At 36.0% G+C, this 24559-nt stretch overlaps 1 protein-coding gene across 11 annotated transcripts in view; it reads right to left on the reverse strand.

The window, feature by feature from the left end:
• The window catches only part of LOC109096423 (histone deacetylase 4-like), a 211662-nt gene that overhangs the window by 18483 nt on the left and 168620 nt on the right, over positions 1-24559 (reverse strand). For 9 of the 11 annotated variants that reach the window (XM_042731796.1, XM_042731793.1, XM_042731795.1 and 6 more), the window contains 6 exons: positions 24399-24506; positions 20540-20595; positions 19339-19426; positions 17139-17258; positions 14058-14155; positions 478-596 (listed from right to left, as the gene is read on the reverse strand). In XM_042731796.1, the coding sequence (XP_042587730.1) occupies positions 478-596; positions 14058-14155; positions 17139-17258; positions 19339-19426; positions 20540-20595; positions 24399-24506 (589 nt within the window). Of the gene's footprint in view, positions 1-477; positions 597-4803; positions 5542-14057; positions 14156-17138; positions 17259-19338; positions 19427-20539; positions 20596-24398; positions 24507-24559 lie in introns of those variants that run through there. The other 2 variants (XR_006155648.1, XM_042731799.1) reach the window with 2 other exon arrangements.

The following is a 24559-nucleotide window of genomic DNA, read 5'->3' on the forward strand; positions in this document are numbered from 1 at the left end:
CTTTGCGTTTCCAGCGCTGACATATGGACAGCTTTCACCAGAAGATGTAATCTATAAGAGCCGGCCTTATGATCCCTCCAACAGGATAAAAGCAGCCTTTTGGACCCCAACAACAAATGCTGTACAATCATTAAATGTTTGATTTAGAAACAGGCCCGGAATGCCATCTTGATATTATGCACACATGGGAACAAAGAAGGAAAAACAGCAGGGATCTGGAAGTATGAGAAAGGATGACTGGTACAATCCCTCCCTTTTGGGATTAGACTTTGCACACAAGAGTGTGGTCTCTTGTTTTTGTGGTATTAGCACATGATAAATTTGACTGAAATGAAAGCTTTTCGACATGAGAAACGAGCGAGAGAGAGAGAGGAGTGGGACAAAGGCTGACTTCCATGTCAGTGACTCATCTTTTTGCTCCCAACCGCTTCATCCCACGAGAATCTTCCTAAGTACAGGGGAACACAGAGCACTTACATTTGGCCGTGAGCTTGTATCCTCCCAGAGGTGGTGGATGCCCCTCCACAGCGTCGAAGCCTGAAGAAACCAGCACCACGTCTGGAGCAAACTCGTTCGCAATTGGCATCACCACCGTCTTCAAAAACACAAAAACAAGAGCATGTGAGCTCCTGAAAGAATAGTTCAGCCAAAAATCAAAGTTCTGTCATCATTTATTCCCCATCAGTTTTTCCGATCCTTTATTATTTAATTGGGTGGAGATATTTATAAGTAGGTTTTCCAACTATGGGCACTTTTATCCCTCTGGACGTGGAAAATAAAACCTCTTAAAACTAACCTTTCACATTTTCTCTAGTTTATTTTTCTAATAACAATGAATACATGCAACACATGAGAATTTTTGTAAGTTATTTTTATGAAAAATGACATTTCCCATCACAGTGTCCACCATAACACATATTACGCATTGTGTTTAACAGAATTCTGTGATGGAAATGTCATTTTAAACAAATCTTTGCTATACTGAAAAAAAAAAAAGGTTTAGGATTTACTTTGAAACAAATAATTCTCAGAAGTTGCAAGTAAATGTCATAAATAATTACAAAGAAATGGCAAGTAACATTAAATTAAACATGACATTTTCAAGTAGAAAGACTGAAATGGTATTTCCTTGTAAAATGGATTCCAATAATCATTGCTTCATTTACAACAACAACAACAAAAATCAGCTTGACTTTTGAAATAGCACAAAGTCTTCTATTCACGAGCAACATTTACTATAATTGTTCTTTATTTTCTTCGCGTCTCATTTTCATGTGCGAAAATTGACACAAATCATTTTCACGCAAAAAACGGTTTTAACACATTGACTCTTTCTTTAGATTATCATAGTTGCAAAACACATTTTCATTACTGATTTTCATGGATTAAGATTGAAAGTCTAGGTCTGCCTATAAAGTCTACAAAATAAAGGAAACGTGAAAATGAGCAAAAATAAATTAAGACTTGTATGGTGTAACATTTCCAAGACTAATGGCCAGATTTACTAAATGGGGCAAATTAGTGTTAGAGCGCAATGTTGTAAAAGCAACGATGGGAGGGGAAAATTCTGCGGGTGATTTACTGACAAGGTGCAACATCTCATTTCCATAATGACCAGCGCAATCCACTGCGCAAATACCAGTGAACCGACGAGCACAATTCTTAGTAAATTGCATTGAGTGATTCATTTAAATACTCTCCTCATAAATTTATTGATCGAAAGGGAAACCCCTACAAATGCATATTTAATAAGGTAGCGCCTTTTCGGCACTAATTTCCACACTGCGTATCTTTAGTAAATCCTGACAGTATTTTTTTTTTATGCCAAATGAGGGTTATCGCTGGCGCAAGCTGATAGTAAAATTTCCCCTAAATTTTAAAATACAACATTCATATAAGAAAATGAAAGTGCTGAAATCTGCTATTTTTTTAAGGTAACCCCTGGAACATAAAAAACAACAACAACAACAAAAAACAGAAAACAGAATGTTCTTTCTTTTTCCTATTCAATAAAAAGTGAATGGTGACCAAGACATTTCAAGCAAGATTATCAATGACTGGTGACTTAATGTTCAATTAAAGCAATTCCATGACTTCTAAAAATATTGTAGAAGTTGTAAGGACTACTTATAAGATGTCATTATGGCATTTTCATTGGTCCCAGCAGGACCTGGTCACTATTCAGTGACTATGTATCAAAGAGAGCAGTGTTAACATTTTGCAAACTGTCTTCTTTTGTGTTTCACAATAGGGAAAAAAAATAAATAAAATAAGTCATAAGGCTTTGGAATGACATAATGCTGTGGAAATGATGACAATTTTAATTTTTGTGTGAACAATCCCATTCATGGCAAACAACCCAAAGATGATGAAGCAGCACTATTGTATGTTAAATATAGTCCAAACTCCCCCAAAACACCAGTTGCCATCATGGGAAGAGCAGAAACATTTAAATTCCAAGAAACAAAACTAGATTCAGCATGATTCATGGACCATTCTGTGGTGAAATTGCGATTCCTAAACCAAGATTGCCTGTTGCACAGACAGCCGTTGGACTCGCCGGCCTGGAGCTCAGCAGAGGTTGTATGACAACATGACTGGGATGTGTGGATGGCGTGAAAAAAATCCCAGCCGTTCTGTCTGTAAGACACACACACATCCATGCATATGCACATGCACACACCCTCCGATTCAGTTTGTCTTGGCAATGGCGATCGGACTTTGTAAGGGTCATCAAAGCTCACGTCGGAAGACGACGACACGCACATTGATTAGGCGGAGGATATTCTGACTTTGAGTTTATGACTGCGGCCAGGCCCTGCATTCCTTCTGGGCTCACAGCTGTGAGGCTATATTAAGACGGCAGATTTCTCTTTCTGAACTGCAGCTGGAGAAATTGGATATATAACTGGACTTGGTTGGGCGGGTGGCTTGGCGCTGTTTGCTCCAGTGTAGGTGTAGTTGACGTTACAGGCTTGATTTGTGTAAGGTTCCATTTCAATGCTCTGTTAATAAAGATTCCCTGCAGTGGGTTTACGGTAAATATATACATATACACAGCGGGTAAAATAAGTATTGAACACGTCACCATTTTTCTCAGTAAATATATTTCTAAAGGTGCTGCTGACATGAAATTTTCACCAGATGTCGGTAACAAACCAAGTAATCCATACATACAAAGAAAGCAAAACAAATAAGTTCAGAAATTAAGTTCTGTGTAATAAAGTGTAATGATCCAGGGGAAAAGTATTGAACACGCTTACTGAAATTTATTTATTACTCTGTACAAAAGCCTTTGTGGTTAATGACAGCTTCAAGATGCCTCCTGTTTGAAAAAAACTAGTCGCATGCATTGCTCAGCTGTGATTTTGTCCCATTCTTCCACACAAACTACAAATAAAAGTACTTAAAATGCTGGTTTTGCAACACTCAAATATTCTGAATGCTAAACATTTTCCCGGCTTTTTTATGAAAAATAAGAAACAAAATAAGACTTTTGAATGGAACTGTATCTTATTTTTTTTTTATAATTCCGTTGACATGACACAGCTTACCCTTATTAGACATGGTGATGATGGCTCATGCATGCTCCTCGCAGGGAGGTTTCTTTCGCACGCAGCTATTTGCATTGCATTAACTGTGGTGCCCAGTTGCACAATATACTTCAGCTCTGGTTGGATGTGGTTGGAATTTCACTGGCCTCTGGAACATGGCACTTGTCCTCTTGCCGCAGGCGGGCAAATGGCCCAGCTCCTAAGATGGCCAAGGTCCACAGCAGTGCTTTATATTTTCCATCCTAAAGTACCTAACCTCACCTCAATTCCTCCCTGTGCCCCACACCGAGCCCAGCTGACTGCACTGCTTGACTTACCGGAGGTCTAACGGCTTCAGAGAGAATGACAGCAGGCTTTGAGAGTCAAACAGGGTTTGCGTCACAGAAAAGCGGTGTTTTCGGTGCTGTCTGGGTAAGCGCAGTGGTGTCTGTGTGGGCAGCTGGTGAAAACAAGCTCGCTTGATACTATTTTGATGGTCAACAGTAACTCGTGCTAGTACATGTTGAGGCCTTTAAATCAGTGGTTGAAAATAAACTTGCAGGATCAAAAAAAAAAAAGATGTGTTATGTTAGGCATGCAAGGATATTAAAACTCTGTCTGATATATCAGACCAAATGTAATAATTATTTTAACGTTTTTGCCCAAACGTATAAATAAATAAACTGAAAACAAAACTAAAATGTAAAGTCAATCAATTTAAATGCTACAAATGTATTTAGACCAGCATTATAATGTACAGTATAAAAAGGTATTATTTTTGCAGTTGGCTAAAGATGACATTTAACAACACTATTAAACTATTAGAATAAAGCAAATAAATAAAATAAAATAAATATGAACTGTAAGTGAGGGTTAAATGATGTCAAATTGAAGTAAAATATGTAAAAAAAAAAAAAAAGTGAAATTAAATATTTATATTTGAGTATATTTATTTTTGAGTATTTTGAGTTGTCAAAATGATTAATCGCGACTTAAGTATTTTCAAAATATATGCTCTATGTGTGTATATTTATATATACACAATAAATGCACACAGCACACACATGTTTTGTTTACATATATGTAAATTTTTTTTATTTTTTTTTTATTTTGGATGCGATTAATCATTTGACAGGAGTAATATATATATTATATATATATATATATATAATATATATATATATAATATATATATATTATATATATATATATATATATATATATATATCTAGTATATAGCTTTCTTTGTGTTCTGCAAAACACAGTCCGTCAGGTTTTGGTACAACATGAAGTTAAATGAATGAATTTTTGGCTGAACTGATCTCTTCAGGGTCAAGATCTCAGGCTAGAAGGCCTATTAATGAGACCTTTATTCACTAACACAGCAAGGAAAAAAGGCTGAGCATTGCTCAACGGTCACACTTTCCATCACAAGGTGACACCTCACATCGAGGGCCTACCACCCTGCCAGAAACAGCAGCAGGACGCCCACATAAAGTCTTCCTCCAGTCTAGCCCAGGGCAAATCAAAGCTCTAGTTTTTTTACACACAGGCCACAGGCACTCTGACGGCAGCCGCAGACTCACAGAGGGGTCCTCGGTAAGACAGCAGTGGTGCGGGCGAGCGTCCAGAACCTTCTGTCTTCGCTTTTGATGTTCGGAGACAAGCGAGTTTCAGGCGCCCGCCAAAACTGCTTACATCATCACATTCCCCCCCGCCACAAAAAACGTGCCTCTTCTCTGGAAACCACACAATCAATTATCAAGCCCGTGTGGAAAAGTCTTCTTTAAAGCCCGCGCTCTCATGAATCAGACAGCGTCAATGCGGGGATGAAAAAGAGCTTTACTAATTAGGCCATGGATGCTGAGATTTACGACCCACGTAGCTGCATCCTGCTCGAAGTAGGAGCCCTCCAAACTCCTGTCTCTGCTGACTGTCAGCTTATTTGGTCTCTTTATAGCCACTTCTGCTGACGGATATGATCATTCCTGCATTTCAATCCAATTGCCTCAAAAAAAAAAAAAAAGTGGTGTTAATTACCAGCTAGACCACACAGACACAAAAAGCACACAAATCAAATCACACCATGCCACTTTGAAGACCAACAGTGTCGGTGAACGAGCAGGAGGCCCCTCTTTCTTAAAGCATGCTCTGCAGGTCTTATGTGATGTTTTCCCCTCAAGGAGATCCCGTGCGAGTCCGAGACCCGGCGTCGGGCTCCAGAGCAGGATACGGAGACGAGAAGCCAAGGGATCATTTCTCACGAGAAGATAGGGCCTCTGCCAAATCCCTTTGACCTTTGATACGTTTGCTCCAGACTGGGACTCTCACATGCACACAGATACAAGTTTCTAGATTCCTGCTATTCTGACGTCTTTACGTCACCTCTCTTCTCTGAAACTAGAATTAACTAGTGCTACTGCTAACTACTGCTCAGGGTTCCCACACCTGCTGACTAGTGACTTGTCATGAAGTTTTCCATACATTTTATCTTATTATTTAATTACTGGATTGACATTTGAAGTGAAAATTTCATATCATGCCTCATAACCAATAAATTTGGAAGCCCATTTCCACCCATGAATAAAAAAATAAAAAGGTTATTGTAACTTTTTATCTCATAATTATGAATTCTCATTTTTTTTCTTGCAATTGCAAGTTTATATCTTGCAATTCTGACTTTTTTCCTCACAATTATTTACTTTTCTCGTAATTTCAAGTTCACAATTCTGACTTTATAACTCACAACTGCTTATGATAACATTAGTGTTGTCAGATATAACCTTGCAATTCCAACTTTTTTCTTGCAATTGTGTTTATACCTTGTAATTCTGACTTTTTTTTTTCCACAAATTAATTTTTTACACAATTATATATATATATAAAACTGAACACATACAATATAAATATATTAGTGCTGTCAAACGATTAATCGTATCCAAAATAAAAGTTTGTGTACAAAATATATGTGTGTACTGTGTATATTTATTATGTATATATAAATACACACACATGCATGTACAGTATATATTTATGAAACATGATATATTTGTATATTAATTATATAGCATATTTATATATAATATAAAATATATAAATATACATGTATACATGTAAACACGTAAATATTTTCAAAATATAAACTGCATGAATGTGTATTTATATATACGTAATAAATATACACAGTACACACATATGTAAACAAAAACTTTTATTTTGGATGTGATTAATCACGATTAATCATTTGACAGCACTAATATATATACATATATTCACACACACACACACACACCAAAAATCCCTCCCTAAAGGCTTGCTGAATATGATTAGAGGAGACTAATTCTGTAAAAACCAGATAAATATACATTACGACTTTAAACAATAAAGATGGTGAAAAACACCATTTTAGAACTCCCTTATATTTCCATATTTTTCCATGACCAATGCAAGCCTGTCCATGAAGACAGCGAGTGGAGTCCTTCACTTACACTAAGCATGCATCATATGCTGCTCCTCTCATCAGTCATGAGCTCACTCTGTACAGAGAGGGCCGCTGGGAAATGTTCATGGCCTCACACGCCGCACCTGAACACAGTATCACGTTCCCCCAGAACTCGCACGCAGAGGCCCCTTCAGATCCAGCAGACCATCCACCTGACAGTCAGATCAGTGAATGACAACTCACAGAGAGGATCTCTGCAGACTGCGGTTTGGGCTCTACAGTCACTAATGACATAATTGAAAGAAAGCAAATATCTGGATTCTCTCACTATCACTGCAGCTGAAATTCAAGGGCAAAACAGGAGGACAAATACTCTAAGTTATGCTGTAACATACTTTTTTTTTTTTTTTTTAGAAATTTGCAAGCAGATATGACAAGTAAATCAAAACAGACATGACTAAAATTGGCCAGGTCAATTTTTTAGCCAATTTGAGATTATCAGCATTGGCTGCTAATCATGGCGCCTTGGACGATTCACAAAAATGTTGGTTTCTCCTTGTATCAATTTCAAAAATCTACCAACCGTGTCACTTTAAAATAAACCATTTCTGTCCACACTGTTTTAGTGAATTGAGTACATAGTGTAAAAAGATGTTTGTTAATTTCATCAAGTAATTTTGATAATGCTGTTTTTGATATACAATACTTTTTTTTAAGTTTATTGAATTTTTTAAAAAATCTTTGAAAAAAGAACTGCACCTGAGATGGTTTGAAAGATTGGTTCATATGAACTTGCAATGTGTGTGAGAGTAATCAAGAAATACTTGAAAGAAAGAAAATAAAAAGAAATAAAAAGAAAGAAAGAAAGAAAGAAAGAAAGAAAGATAGACTACAAACAGACAAAATGAGTAAACAGAGACATGAAACAAAGGAAGGAATGAAGGATGGAGGTAAGAACAAAAAGGAAAGGAAGAAGAAAGGACAAACAAACAAGCAAAAGAAAGACAGACAGACATAAACAAACAATCAAAGTTTGATTCGTGTGAACTCCAAGACTGTTCACAATTTGTCAAACTGGGGTTCGGACCAAACAATCAAAGCAAGTGTGAAAACAGGCTCAGAGTCTCAGGAACATGAAGCTACAGAGCGTGAGAAGGTCTTCATCATCCTCCTCCTCCTCTTCTCCCCAGTGGCTGCCTCGCTGTGGGGTCGGTGGGAAGACAGAGGAGCTTGGCATGAGAGCACAGGACTGCATGTCTGGGATATACAATGTTGTAAATGCTTTTTCTTTCTGTCTCTCACACAAACACTCTGGAAACGTCTTCCTCTCATGGCAAGAACAAGACAAACGGCGACCTCCATCTCTCTAGATGCTCATCCGCTCCACCCCAAACTCTGAATCCTTGTCCAAAAGCTTATTCAGGGAAACTTTCTGTCATGTTTGCCAGGGGGCACAAAGAAAACGGATCCGCAGATGAGGAAGACTCAACCATGACGTGCAAGATGAGGCAAGGATTTATGACTGGTAATTAGTATTAGCCTGCGCAAATTTCCTTGCAATGGACTGAGACAAATTACATGGACTGGAACCACGAGGCTCTCGAAAACTGATCCCACCTCACGGGTCCACCAAATCCCTGAGCTGGAACATGCCAAGAGCGGTTTGGAGCAGAAGATCCTGCACTTGTAAAACCAAAAAATGGCCACCGAAGGGTTAATGCTAGACATGGCTATACATCAGTCTCAAAGGCTTTTCCAATCGCTCCCCCGTCCAACGAAAAAAAAAAAAAAAAACCGAGAACGCGAAGAGTAAAGGCGGCGGGGAGGGGGGCACTTCAAAGCCTTGTCATCTGGCATTGCAAAGAGCTGGTTTGAATTAACTTCAATTCTCCTTTCTGTTTCCAAGTTCACGGTGAGAGTGCCTGGGCTTCTGGTTTTCATTAGAGCCAATTTTCTTATCTTTTTTCTCCCTCCTTTCCTCCTTTCAGAGTTGATCCCCTGCAAATGCAACGTGGCACTGGCTGGGTCTAAATAAGAAGGTGCTGCCCGTAAGGCATGCATTGTCTCGAGAGGCCCACAAAACATCGCTGAGGAGGAAACACGGCAAACGGAGGGGGAGAAGGGGGGAAAGAGAGAGAGAGAGAGGAGGAAAAAAATGAGGATGAACAAGAAAGGGGAAAAAGTTTAGAGGGAAAGTGATAAGTGAGAAAAAATAAAACAAGACAGAAAAAAGATACTGAAGGAACAAACAAAATGAAGACAAACAAATAAAGAACAAACAAGCATGCAATTTAAAGAAAGACATCGAAGGAACAAACAAAATAAAGACAACAAATTACACAAAAAGAACTAACAATAGAAAATGAGAAAAAGATATAAGGAATAAAAACAAAATGAAAAAAGCAAAAGAAAAACAATCAAAAGAATGATACAGAACAAACAAATAAAAATACAAAAAAGCAAAAGAACAAACAATCACAAAACAAACAATTAAAGAAGAGATACTGAAGAAACAAATCAAACAAAAGACAGACAAAAATAAATAACAAAAAGAACAAACAATCAAAAGACAAAAATAATTTATAAACAAAAATACAGAATGAACAAACATACAAACAAAAGACAGAATATAAATAATCAAATAATAGATAAAGGACAAATGAACAAACAAAATAAACAGACTAAGACAGACAGGACAAACAAACAGAATAATGAAAGAAAGAACAAACAAAAATGAAAAACAGACAAAGAATGAAAGGATTAACAAATAAAATAAAGGAAGATAAGATGAAAAAGAAAAAAAAATTGGAAAAATAAGAAAAGAAAGAAAGAAAGAAAGAAAGAAAGAAAGAAAGAAAGAAAGAAAGAAAGAAAGGCGTGAGCAGGAAGGCAGTAGACAGAAATATATGAAGTGTTGTGTTCTCCCTTCTCAGTCTCAAGGGATCATTAAATCAAACACTGAGAAATGTCTGTGCAGAGTAGCTGATGATAGAAAACATGAGAGAGAGAGAGAGAGAGAGAGAGAGAGAGAGAGAGAGAGAGAGAGAGAGAGAGAGAGAGAGACAGAGAGAGAGAGAGAGAGAGAGAGCGCATCCCCTCATCTGGGTGGATCACTGGGCCACACAGGACCGCTACAGACACAGATAACTGCTGCCCATCAACACAACTCTGAGTCACTTAATATGGAGTTTCCTTTGACTCAGAATGAATCATGAGCAGATTTGCATTTAATTTGATTAAAATAAAAGCTCAGGTGCCCCTGTAATGCAAACAGTAGAGCAATACACATATATACTGAGCTACACAGCTTCTCTCATGTAGAAGGCAAACACTGACACCAAGACGATTTGCGTCATTCCACAACTGCAGCAGCATTTCCAACAGAATTAATTCAATCAATCCAAAACTCAACAATTCTTTAATTTACTGTAATATATATATATACATATATATATATATATATTAATATATATATATATATATATATATATATATATATATATATATATATATATATATATATATATATATATATATATATATATATATATATACACACAAGACTGAACGAGCAACTCCTCAACAAAATTTACTTTTAATCATTTAGCAGCTTTTTTCCCTAAATATTTCCAGTGGTAAAACTGAAAACTAAATCAGCAAAAAAGATTTGTTGTAAAATATATTATCTTTCACATTTGAAATAATGAATGACAACTGCTTTTATGTAACATATTTTGAACAATTTAACTTTTACTTTTCTTACAAGTGTCAAAGATACTTTTTTTGTGCTATTTTTTTTGCTATTAAGATAATTGTCTCCGACAATCTAGATTGTCTCAGCTGTGTAATAGATGTATGACATGCATATTTTTCAAAATTAAAATAACTGCAAATAATAATTAAAATCACATCAGTTTTTTTTTTCAATAGAAATCATGTGCATTGCGGTTTGACTCTTTGCAGTCTAAAAGTGAGTGACAACATCTGTCACGGCAATTATAAAATGATTTGTTTACCCTGAAACAGCAGACGTCTCTACAGAGGGATGAGAGCATTCTGGGTGGGACGAGAAGTGCAGACGCCTGGTAGCCATGGATGAATCAGTATGAATGGCCCGGTAGAGTAAAGGTGTTTGCCAGGGTATGAGTACAGCGGCTGGCAACACGCGTGTCTGTGAGTCATACGGAAACGTAAAGCAACTGAAAGCGAGTCACATCCCTGCAGTCTTTACGAAGGAAGATGTGCATCAAACTACAAAGCTTAAAAGCTTTTCCAACTGACTGATTCTCAATAGCCGAACCGGAGCATCTTAATACGGGTGCTGATGCAGATGAGATCACGGGTCGGACTCAGCTGGCATCGCTTAGACCCTGCGTGAGGAAGGGCCGCTGAAGGGAGGTGAGGCGAATTTATCGAAGATGTGTTGGGGAGAGATTTACGACAACAGTCGGACAGACAGAGAGCGGGTCAAAGAGGAGGAGGTGGTCGGTTTTAGAAAAAGAGATGAGCGAGGACTATCCCGTCTTATCATCACCCTGCAGTGGGCCATATTTCAGCCATCTACCTGCCGAAGCAGCCTGAACACGTTGGGCACGGAGGCCCCTCTTCAAAGAGCGTCTCGAATCGGCCGTGCGCCCGCACCATGAGGGAGGGGGTTATTAATAGCCCCAAACACCAATGCTAATGGGGCTCAGCTTTACTGGCTCGCCATCAAAGACTCCCATCAGCCCCTGCTACAGATAAAAGGGACAGTTCAACGGATGAGCAGTGCTTATACAAATTGTTACAAGACCCCATTCTCCAACCAATTCTCTAACAACTGCCTACAGTTCATGAAAATCCCTGTGAAAATGGGGCTTCGCCTGGGGCTTTTCACACTGTTTGGCTGTCATATGGGTGTTAGTTAAGCAATATTAAACCAGTGAGCTGGTTTGGCTCTGTTTGGTTCTGCCTCTGTAGTTTTCATTTTAAAAGATCATGAAACTGACACAAAAGCAAAAAAGTATGCAGCACAATTAAAAAATACCTTCTTTTGACCACATTTTAAGGCTACATCATGTGCATTCTTAACGGATGAGATAATACCCAAAATGCACTGTGACAAGCTTAGTGAAAACACAATCCAAGCCAACAGACAATGCTAAACAAAGTTTTTTTGTTTAGAGTAATAAAATATATAGTAATAAAATATAAATATATAATTTAATGAAATAAAAAATAATAAAATACATAAATATTTAATATTTAATAAATATAAATATTTATTTAAAAATACATTTTATAAAAAAAACAAATTTTATTTAAAAAATACATAAAGTTTTATAAAATATATAATTTAATAAAATATAATTTATAGTAATAAAATGAGATTTAATATTTAGATATTAAGATAGATATTTAGATAATTTCCTACCATAAATATATCAAAACTTAACTTTTGATTAGTAATATACATTGCTAAGAATTCATTTGGACAACTTCAAAGGTGATTTTCTCAATATTTTGATTTTTTTGCACCCTCAGATTCCAGATTTTTCAATGGTTATATCTCGGCCAAATATTTTCCGATCCTAATAAACAATACATCAATGGAAAGCTTACTTATTCAGCTTTCAGATGATTGTATAGATCTCAATTTTGAAAATTTTACATTTAAGACTGGTTTTGTGGTCCAGGGTCACAAATACAAAAAAGTTGTGTTAAAATGTGTTAAATCTAATTAAAAATATACAATGGTCAATTAATGCATTGCGAAAAGCTCAGCATAAATAACTAAATAATACAAATAGATATAATTCAATTAATACCATAGAGAATCAATAAAATGTATAGCATTTTTTATATTAGTATGAAGCATATATAGGCTATATATATATATGAAGAGTTCAGATGCAAAAGCCTCCAAGTGCTGTCTAAAATTTTCATCAAAAATGAGCATTTTTATCAGGCTCCTATATTTATGTTCATTTATTTCATTTTAATGGCATAGAAAAGGAACTATACCTCTTTTCATCTTCATCATCCTGGTACTGAAGGAGTTGGGACTGAACCAGCTAATATAAATTTCCACTGTCAAAGGCCAGGATTGCTTTCTAATTACTGATTGGCTTTCCATGCCTTTTTGCACCTCCCTTTTTCATGTGATCAATACTTTTCCCTGTGTCATTCCATTTTATTGCATGTAACAATTTCTGAAATTATTTGTTTTGTATTGTTACTATGTATGTATGTGTCTGTATGTTACCAACATCTGGTGAAAATTTCATGTCAACAGCACCTTTAGAAATATATTTACTGAGAAAAATATGTTCAATACTTATTTTACCCACTGTATGTATACATACACACACATACACACACACACACATATATATATAATGTGTATTAGAAGCAGTTGCTTATGTAGGCTCGCTAGGTTTTGGAACAGAGCCTTCTCTTAGAAATAGTTTTTTAATGTCCTTCCTGTCAATTTATGTCAGGCCGAAAAAGAAATTGATCCAACTCATCAAACTGGAGTGTTTTCCCTGCAGCTTTCAAGAGTCAGTTATGGATTCTCCTGCATTTTCAATCATCACATCCTTTTTTGAGTCACACACTGTGGTGAAATACAGTACATCTGCTGGCTGTGAGGGTTGCCCATCCAATAAAAGCACATTGGCCTTGTGATAAATTCAGCCCTATACAGGCCACTCTCTGCCACATGTGCCCACATAAAATCCCTGACTGCAGCAGCTGGTGATATAAATAGGCTGAGGGAGTAAATAACTATACACTGAGAGAAATACATAACAAACACTGTAAGGCACATATGACTCTGTGTTAGTTAAGAGTGTTTACTGATTAGTCAGTTAAAGGATCTACTGATTCTTTCATCAATGTGTCACTGCCCAACTTGGATCCATTCTGCACGTTTTCAAATAAAATGTAATTCTCGGTGGGAAACACAGATTCTGAACTGGCCACTAAAACAACAGAGTTTTTCTGAGCTGCATTATATATACACTAATATGCTATGTGAAGGTTATACAGACTGTCTGCCATTTTGGTGTAAAATGTATATACTGTACGGGTGACGGTGTTACCTGAATGCTGCCAGATAGTCTGCGTCTCCCATGGGCGGCTCCAGACCTCCGGTGAAGGCCATGTTCACGTTAAAGCCCATGCCTGGCCCGATGCCCACCTACAGACACAAGTACAATTCAATTACAGTGCCGTGAAAAGGTTTTTGCCCCCTTCCGGTTTTTTTTTTTTTAATTGCAAATTTGTCATACTTAAAAGATTCAGCTCATCAAACAAATTTTAGTTAACGATAATGCAAGTAAATACAAAATGCAGTTTTTAAATAATGATTTCATTTATTAAGGGAAAAAGCTGTCCAAACCTATATGGCACTATGTGAAAAAGTAATTGCCCCCTAAATCTAATAACTGGTTGAGCCACCCTTTGCAGCAACAACTGCAATCAAGTGTTTGTGATAACTGGCAATGAGTCTTTCACATTGCTGTGGAGGAATTTTGGCCCACTCTTCTTTTCAGAATTGTTTTAATTCAGCCACATTGGAGAGTTTTCGAGCATTAAATGACTGTTTAAGGTCATGCCACAGCATCTCAATCTGATTTAAATCCGGACTTTGACTTGGCCACTCCAAAACCTTCATTTTAGTTTTCTTGAGTCATTCAGAAGTGGACTTGCTGGTGTGTTTGGGATCATTGTCCTGCTGCATAACCCAAGTGTGCTTGAGCTTGAGGTCACAAACTGACGACTGGACATTCGCCTTCAGGATTTTCTGATAGAGTGCAGAATTCATGGTTCCATCAATTATGGCAAGTCATCCAGGTCCTGAAGCTGCACACCATCACACTACCACCACCATGTTTGACTGTTGGTATGATGTTCTTTTTCTGAATTGCTGTGTTGGTTTTCCACAAGATGTAACGGGACACACACCTTCCAAAAAGTTCAACTTTTGTCTCATCAGTCCACAGAATATTTGCCCAAAATTCTTGGGGATAATCAAGATATTTTTTTTGGTAAATGTGAGACGAGCCTTTGTGTTCTTTTTGGTCAGCAGTGGCTTTTGCCTTGGAACTCTCCCATGGTGCCATTTTTGCCCAGTCTCTTTCTTATTGTTAAATCATGAACACTGAGGATAATTGAGGCAAGTGAGGCCTGCAGTTCTTTAGATGTTGTTCTGGGTTCTTTTATGACCTCCTGGATGAGTCGTCGTTGTACTCTTGGAGTAATTTTGGTAGGCCGTCCACTCCTGGGAAGGTTCACCACTGTTCCAAGTTTTCTTCGTTTGTGGATAATGGCTCCGACCGTGATTCGCTGGAGTCCCAAAGCCTTAGAAATCACTTTATAACCCTTTCCAGACTGATACATGTCAATTATTTTGTTTCTCATCTGTTCTTGAATTTCTTTAGATCGCAGCATGATGTGTTGCTCTTTAAGCATGCTTCACTTCGTCAGACAGGTTCTATTTAAGTGATTTCTTGATTCAGCAGGTCTGGCAGTAATCAGGCCTGGGTGTGGCTAGTGAAATTTAACTCAGCTTTCTAAAATAATGTGCTTAATCACAGTTCTTTCATGATTCACGTATGGTCAGGTAGGTTTGGACAGCTAGTTTCCGTTAATAAATTAAATCATCATTTAAACACTGCATTTTGTATTTACTTACATTATCTTTGTGCTATATTAAAATTTGTTTGATGATCTGAATCTTTTAAGTGTGACACAAATGCAAAAAATTTAAAAACAGGAAGGGGGCAAAAACCTTTTTACATCACTGTATATGTACGGTTTAGTAAACTCCCTTTCCCTTTCCCAAAAAAGCTCTTACTGGAGCAGATGAGCAGGTATTAGGAAACATGCACATTCAAACTTCCCCAGAGAAACCGCTAAATTAAGGCTTATATCACAGAGCCGATAAAGGACAAATCCCAACAATTATGACCAGAGTGAAACTGTAATGAGGTTTTATTTGAAAGCCAAATGGACTTTGACTAATACCATAATTTAGGGCTACAACGGAGTCAATTAAATTTCAATCCCCTCATTAGTGCAGAGGCAGGAGCTGACTTACCAGATTAATGATAATGAGCATTAATTATAACTCAGAGAAACTGGAGTCAAATAAAGAGGGAAAAGAAGAACACTTCTGTGTTTTGCTCTGCTCATGTCAGGTTGGTGTGAGATATATGAGATATTCAGAATATACAGGGAGGTCCGAAAGTCTTGGACCACCAGTGAAAATGCTTTTAGTTTGAATCTTTTAATTAAAAGAAAATCACTTTTTATCAATTTTTAATGGAAGAAAGTACAAACGACTGAAATAGTGCAGAAAAAAATCTGAAATCTCAGAAATAGTAGAATATATTAAACATTTTGTATTTAGGTTTTCCTAAACATTTTCCTACATTTCTCAAAACCCCAAAACTGTGTTTATTTTCAGGTTTAAATATGATCTTGGATTTCAGATTTTCAAAGTAGTCTGGTATCACATGCAAATGTAAATATTGTTTTTCTTGCATTTATAATCTACATGGCAACAATGGCTGTTTGGTATAAATTTTGGTTCCTCTTACTGAAAACAATTATAAGCCAAAGAAATTGGGAAAAAGTTTCAGATGTTTCAAAGCAAATACATAAATAGTGTGATACACAGAACCATTCAAAAGTTTGGGATCACTGAGATTTCTTTCTTTGAAATACTTTTATTTATCATTATATTGATCAAAAGTGACAGTAAAAACTTCTCCTGCACATTATTAACAAAGATTTTTATTTCCATTTACGGGGTTTTTATTTTAATGAAAAAATTAAAAATAAAAACGAATCAGCACAGTAGTAGCACAATCGTTTTCCACATTGATAATAATAAGAAATGTTTCTGAGCATCAATTCAGCATAATAGAATGATTTCTGAAGGATCATGTGACACTGAAAACTGGATTAAATGACACTTTAATATATATATATTTAAATAGAAAATGACTATTTTAAATTGTAAAAATATTTCAGAATTATTCCTGTTTTTACAGTATTTTTGATCAAATAAATACAGCCTTGGTGACAATAAGAGTCTTCTTTCAAAAACCCAACCGCCCCTAAACTTCTGAATAGTAGTGTACATCAAATCCTGTCAAAATGTTCATGAAACCCACCTCATCAGGCGCTCCGCTGCCAGGGAAGAAGTTCCCATCATCGTAGCGATGGAGAGACACATACAGGACATTAGGGTCACTGTAGAAGGCCTGCTGAGTCCCATTTCCATGGTGAACATCCTAAAACACAACAGTGCATACAATTCATGTCATCTGTTTGTTCATTAATCTAGTCAAAACGGCACAAAACAATAATATTTGGTTAAACAATGTAAAAGTCAGATGCTGTTAAAAGACATGTCGTCACTCTTTTGTGTTTGCATTGGAATGAAAAGCGTGTAAAAATCTATTCTGAGTCGTCTGTGATGCAGGAGGGCCGTTTAAGAGAGCTGTATTCTTTTGTTCCTTTCTTTTCATGTCACAGTCAGCTTCCCCGCATACAGCAGGTCTGTCAGAAGAGTCTTGTGACAGACAGGAGGAAATGAAAGCCATTTACAAGACGTCTTCCTGTGCAAGTGACACCACCATACCCAAACCACAACGCCACACGTCTTCCTGCGCATGTGGACCCACTTCAGACTAGACGGACACCGTCCCACATGCCATAAACTATACATTTTATTGCTTACATTTTTATTTTAATATTTCATTTACAAAAAGAATTAGTAAGTTACTAAAAATAAATTGATGCGTTTTAAAAAGTAATACATTAAATATTTATAATGCTATTATAACCAGTGCCAATACAACCATATTCTAATGTAATTAATGTAATATTTTATTATATTATTTTATGTATTTTTTACATCCTTAATAAATAATATATGAGATTTAAATATATATATACATATATATATATATATATATATATATATGAAATTAAATATATATATATATATATATATATATATATATTATATATATATATTAGTTTAATATTTTATGACTTAAGTAATATTATAAATGAAACCTGTTTCATTTTCAACAATGAATTAGTATTTATTATGGCTGTGTCAGAAAGCCAAGGCAGCTGACTTGCTGCCTCACTGCCTTACGAGGCAACGACTCTGCAGGCAGTGTTTTTGCACCAAGGCACCTCATGAAACTGATTTGGGACAGGCTTCTGAGGCAGCGTAACAATTTTATGATCTACAACGAAATAGAAAGAGTTTTGACAACTAAACGAATATTTATTTACTATAATACTGATTTCTCGCTAGAAATAACATCAAAAGTGCAAAACGTTGTCAGAAATATACATTTACAGACAAACTGACCACCAAATGCAACTTTCAGACGCCATCTTTATTTTTTAGCTCCATCGTCACGGAATGGAACGCAGAGGATTGTGGGATATCAGAGGCAGCGAAGAATACAACTATGCTGCCTTTAAAATTCAATCAGAAGACAGTACCTCCGGAGACAGGAAGTGAAGCAGAATTTGGATTCGGACGCGACTTGATACCTCCCAAGGCAGCATTTTAGAGCTTTTGGACGCAGCAAATAAATTCATGAATATATTTACAATATTTCATACATTTAAAGTTTTGGAAATGAAATTTTTATAATGCTAATATAACCAGTGCAAAATAATTTAACATGTATTTTCCCGGTGTTTTATAAATATTTAATTTAAGATCGATGATTATGATTTATTTTAAAATGTTTTTATTAAACATGTTAATATTTTACTATAAAACAGTGCTGTCAAATTGATTAATCACATCCAAAATAAAAGTTTGTTTACATGATATACAGTATATGTGGGTACTGTGTATATATATTTATAAATATACACACATATTTATATTTAAGAAATATTTATGTATAATATTATATATTATACATAAATATTATATATATTAGTGATGTCAAACGATTAATCGCGATTAAGTTTTGTTTACATAGTATGTTATTTACTGTGTAGATTTATTATTTATATATAAATACACTCATGCCTGTATATATTTAAGAAAAATTTTAAGTTTATATATTAAACATATTTATATATAATATAAATTAAATTGTGAAAATATTTAAAAAAAAAAAAATTTTCACCCACAGCAGAAAACTAAATATTAATCTATTATAAAAGAATTAGAAAAACAGCTGAAAATGATGTTTGCAATTTTCTCCATTGTTATATTATGCACCAATGTCACTGTTTGAAAATTGGATTATTTGGTAACTCAGTGGCACAAAAAATAGGAAAGTGGACATTTATTAATAGAAAATATGATCTGATTGAGTGTGAACTTACCCAGTCCACAATGAGAATCTTACTGACGTTGAGTCTCTGCTGCAGGAGTTTGGCTGCAATGGCGACCGAGTTGAAATAGCAAAATCCCCTGTTATTTGTGTCAGAAACAAAAGCAGAAAACAGCTTGTGAGAGAGAACACAGAAACGGGGCAGTCAGCTGGTGTGTGATCTGTGGTGGAGGGCCTGATCGTGTGTGTTTGTGAAGTGGACCTCCTGGCCTGATGGATTGTCTCATTTCACTAATGACACGATTCACCCACTGCGTCCTGGCTTGACATCAGAGCAGAGGAACAGGGGCTGGCACCAAACCTCAGTCTGCTCCCCAAACACGCCATCCACAGAACAATCCTTTTATTTAACCTTTCACCATAGAGACTGAGGAACACTCGTTTACTTTAACCTTTCCATAATGAGGGAGACGCACTGGGAATAAGGATGCGAGGAGAGGCTGTGACGCTCCAGCCTTTTAGAGCCGCAAAGCTCGGCGATTAGAGGGAATTTAGTCCCCCGTTAACGATACCTGACATTCATTTGGATAAACCATCAAACTTTAAGATAAATAAAAATGCATCCAAGTTGCCGAACTGAGCAATGAGGACGCCGTGTACCCAAACACAGAGTCTGAAGTGTGCAAGAAAATGCTTCCAGATCAGCAACAAATGCTACAAATACAGAGAGGGTCTCAAACTCTTACAAAATCAATTATGAAATCAGGTTCTATCTATCTATCTATCTATCTATCTATCTATCTATCTATCTATCTATCTATCTATCTATCTATCTATCTATCTATCTATCTATCTTAGTTGTGTGTTCACTGGGAGTCAAAACTCTAAAAATCGAGCTACAGTATAGGAATCCCCTTGATTGTTGGATACAGAAAAGACACTCCAAACTCTATTTTACTCACAAAACATGCTGTTTCTAACACATGCTAGTCCTTCCAAATAAAACTGGCGTGAGTCAGTGTGGAGATAACGTTGGCCTACTGTGCTGTATTCACCTAACCGATAATTTGCATGACTGTACTGAAGCCAGAGTGAGTTCTGGAAGCCCAGGCGGCCCACTGCACTGCTGGAATTCATTTATGTGAGAGGATAGTGTGTATCAAACTGACTTCTGATGCTGTGTGTGTTTAAAGTGATGCTGATATCAGCTGTGTAGTTTCTTTTGAGATCACAGAGAGACAGTAAGGACGTACATGGGAGTGCTCTCCTCAGCGTGATGTCCTGGAGGTCGTACCACAGCAAAGCCGTTCTGTGAACACACACACACACACACACACACACACACACACACACACACACACACACAGCTGCTTAAGCCATAATGTCTCAGAACTTGAACGTGAGAAATACAGAATCACCTTAACTCAGTATGTTAAATCAATTAATTTTAATTTAAAGTAATGTGCACACATCCCAACATAACTAGAACAGGTGCTCGGTCAAAACAAAACAAAACAAAACAAAAAATGTTGTAATATACTAAAGTTTTATGGAAGCAGATAAAAGACATAAAGGAGCAGTTTTTTTTAAAAAAAAAAAATTAAAAGTAATTAATTAACATAAAAGTAACAATATAAGTATAATATATAATTTATATTAACAATATAATTGATAACAATTCATTTAATAATAAATTAAAAATAATTAAAGTAAATATTTTAAAAAAAATTATTAATTAGTTAGTTTAGTTTAATATGAAAGATATAAAGACATTGCACATTGCACAATTACAAGCATGTATTTACTTGTGTGCAATTAAATATTTTGCTTATAAAAACAATAAAATTTAACTATTAAAAATAACAAAATCAATATTTTAATCTAATTTATTATTCAATAGATAACAAATTAGCTTAACCCTCTGGAGTCTAAGGGTATTTTTGGGGCCTGGAGAAGTTTTGTCATGCCCTGACATTTGTGCTTTTTTCAGTTTCTTAAATATCTAAATGGCTAAAGTCTAATCTCACTGTAATCAGCACAAACTAGGCTATATAATAATATGTGCCAGCATGTATGTACATGATGTGTGTTTTTGAACGTGGTTAGTTAAAAACTAAAATGTTAAATCACTTGAAAAGGCAATAAAACACATACAAAATTGGTTTCCAAGGAATTTTTTAGAACTGGAGCTTGTAGCCTAGAATTTTTTTTTTTTCTAAATGATGTGAAAATCATCTTGTTTACCTCCTCACTTACAGAAACACAATATATTGATTTAAATTTTTCTAAGACCCTTTTTGTGGTAAAATGCGAGTAGGCGTCACTATCATGAATTCCACACCTGAGAAGACAAAGACCTGCATATAGCTGCATAATGAGCCATTCAGTCACTGTGTCACTGAGAGGGAATGAGTTCCAAGCAGATTTGAGGACAAAATAAATCTATTTAATTTTATGTTTGGAGTTTATTTAGAATATATTTTATATCCAACAACATAATTTAACTTGTGAGTGCCAGTTAAAAGTTTATTTAGGACAATCAAAGCTGACTTTCAAACTGAATTTTTTGCATCATTACTCCCAGTCAACCAATCCTTCAGAAATCCTTTTAAATCTTATTTTTCTACAAAAAAACATTTATTGTTATTATTATCATTATTATATTATTATTATCAAGATAGAATAGTTTTTTTATTAGGTTTTTTTTATGGGGGATAAATTGAAAGAACAGCAATCATTTTACATTTTGTTACAGTTACATTTATTGGTACTTTATATTATTTACATCAAGCTTTTGATGGTATAGTAATATTGTTATTGAAACTTCATAATATTTTCACTTTTATACATTTAAGTCAGGAATTATAGTTTTGGAAAAAGTCTTTGGAAAAAGTCTAACTATAAAAATGTTTACCCACGTTATAGTATATAAATCCAATAAAAAGAGACTTACTCATGTTTAATGATCTGCTGCTGATAAAGTGCTTCATTCTTTTTTTTCTGAGGAAATCCAAATCTCAAATCCTCAACCCATCACATCTTTTTGGTTGTTAATTACGTCTTATTCCTCTCATCGCGAAGCAAACAGTAAAATAAATAAAAAACACTTGAAGAAACAGTCTTGCTGCGTTGTCTATTCAAAGCGCGCTTTCAGTGAAACATTTGCTCAAAAGGCCGCGCTCGGCGCGGGGGCGTGGTCGGCATTAGAAGATAATGAAGGGAGTGAGACGTGAAAAACGGACAATCGCGTTTGTTTTCATATTGGATTACTTTTTATCACAGAATATGTGTTTGCAGCAGCACTTGTTTAGTTTAAAAGTAGACAGGTATTTTGCTTATAGATTTCTATTCACATGTTACATTCATTGCAATTTGTTTGATTATAACTGCAGAACAGCACGCTACTTTGTTATCATTTTATTAAGTGACGCATTTGTTTATATTATGATCACGCAGACAAAAAATGCAGACAGCACTCATTTGTTTGTTTATCTTTATTTAGTATAATGCACAAAGTTTATCTATTACAGATTCGATTGATTGTAGATAACAAATTTAGTTCTTTTGTCGGTGTTATCAGGAGAAAATTTAATATTAATCGACTCCAGAGGGTTAAAATACTGTTTTGCAGTTATTGTTCCTTTATTATTTTTTAATAAGTATTTTTTAGGAAGTTCGTTTTTTGGACTACACACATTTTGGCTGACTGTAAATTCATATGTATTTCTTCCGATTAGCTGTGATTTTGTCATTTCATGCAAAATTTCATTTCCAGTGAGAACAGAATTTGTTGCATTGAGCTTGGTTTGGACACAGCAGTACACTGATGAATGTTGGTTTATTTGCAAAAACATCATTTCCAGGTGGATTCAACCATGTTGCCACATGCCGTCCCATAGCTACTGCTAGTGAGAGGACTTTAAGTCTGCTAACGCATGATGCTGCGATCCCTCACAGTTCACACTGGGGCGCCGGCAGCTTCATGATATTGTTATCCTTCCTCACTCCAGAGGATATTATTATATCCAGAGAAAGAGTGCGAAACAGAGAATGAAATGTGTCTGGACTGCAGCTGGTGATAGTGGATGATGTAGGTGTATTGTGTTTTTCTGGGCAAGCTTGAGGCTGAAGCAAGGGTTATGTTAGTGTTAGGTTATTGGGGTGGGCGGCAGCTCACTCGGGGTTAGGTTACGCTATGGAATGTTTGCATTATGTGAGTAGATTGTCTTTTGGGTCACTTCCTGTGAGCTCTGAGGATGGCCCAGGTCACCTGACCCCAGAAACACACACTGGGGAGGCTACAGTTCACCTCATTACAATTCAAACAAGGTGGAGGGGAAATCTATGCAAGCTCATTACTGCCATGGAATAAAAATATGAAGAGGATAATTGCCACTGTTTATCTCATAATTGCATGTTTATATCTTGCAGTTTTTACATGTCATATTTTTTACTTTTCTTCTCAGAAATTACATCTCAGTATTTTGAATTTTTCTTTGGAATTTGGAGTTTGAATCTTGCAATTCACTTTTTTTTTTTTTAAGAATTCTGTTTGCATCTTGTATTTTTTTGACTTTTCTTCTCAGAAATGCATGTTTATGTCTCAATTCTGAATTTGCATCTCACAAGAAAAACTTAGACGCAGTGTATGTTTGTTTTCGAAAGGGAATGCGCCCCCGATCTACCTAAATGCATTTATGTTTGCGCAAATCATGATCCAGCTTCACCAACAGAAGAAGTGAGTATAAGGGTTTTTTTTTTTTTATAATTCTTTGCAAATCCCCTTTCCTAATAATGTGCTAGTTTGCCAGTTTCATGATGAATGCGGCTAAAGTTTAGCCTCTCAGAAAGCAGCTCAGAAGAGAGGGGTGGGGTCAGCAGAGCTCATTTGCATTTAAAGGAACGTAACAGCTTGTTGTAAACAGAGCAGATTTTGACAGGGTAAAAAGGGTGCCGTTTTACACTACCATTGAGAAATTTTAACCAAAGTATGCTATAGACTATTCATTAAGAGTCTAAAGAATCATATCAAACTGTGGAAAATGGGCATCCAATGACCCCTTTAATCACACATCTCTGACCATTGAGTGTGTGAGAGAGTGTCAGTCTTACCCTCAGTTCTCCTGAAGCCACCTTAAACACCAGATCCACTACAGATCCCACAGCCAGACGAGCAGCACTGGACGAGTGAACTTCATTCCAGATAGTGTCACTGTCCACCTGTTAATACACACAAACACAGGTCTGTTCAGTTTAAGGTGGAGATGATACTG

This window comes from Cyprinus carpio, chromosome B9 (assembly GCF_018340385.1).
Source record: "Cyprinus carpio isolate SPL01 chromosome B9, ASM1834038v1, whole genome shotgun sequence".
NCBI classification, from domain to species: domain Eukaryota; kingdom Metazoa; phylum Chordata; class Actinopteri; order Cypriniformes; family Cyprinidae; genus Cyprinus; species Cyprinus carpio.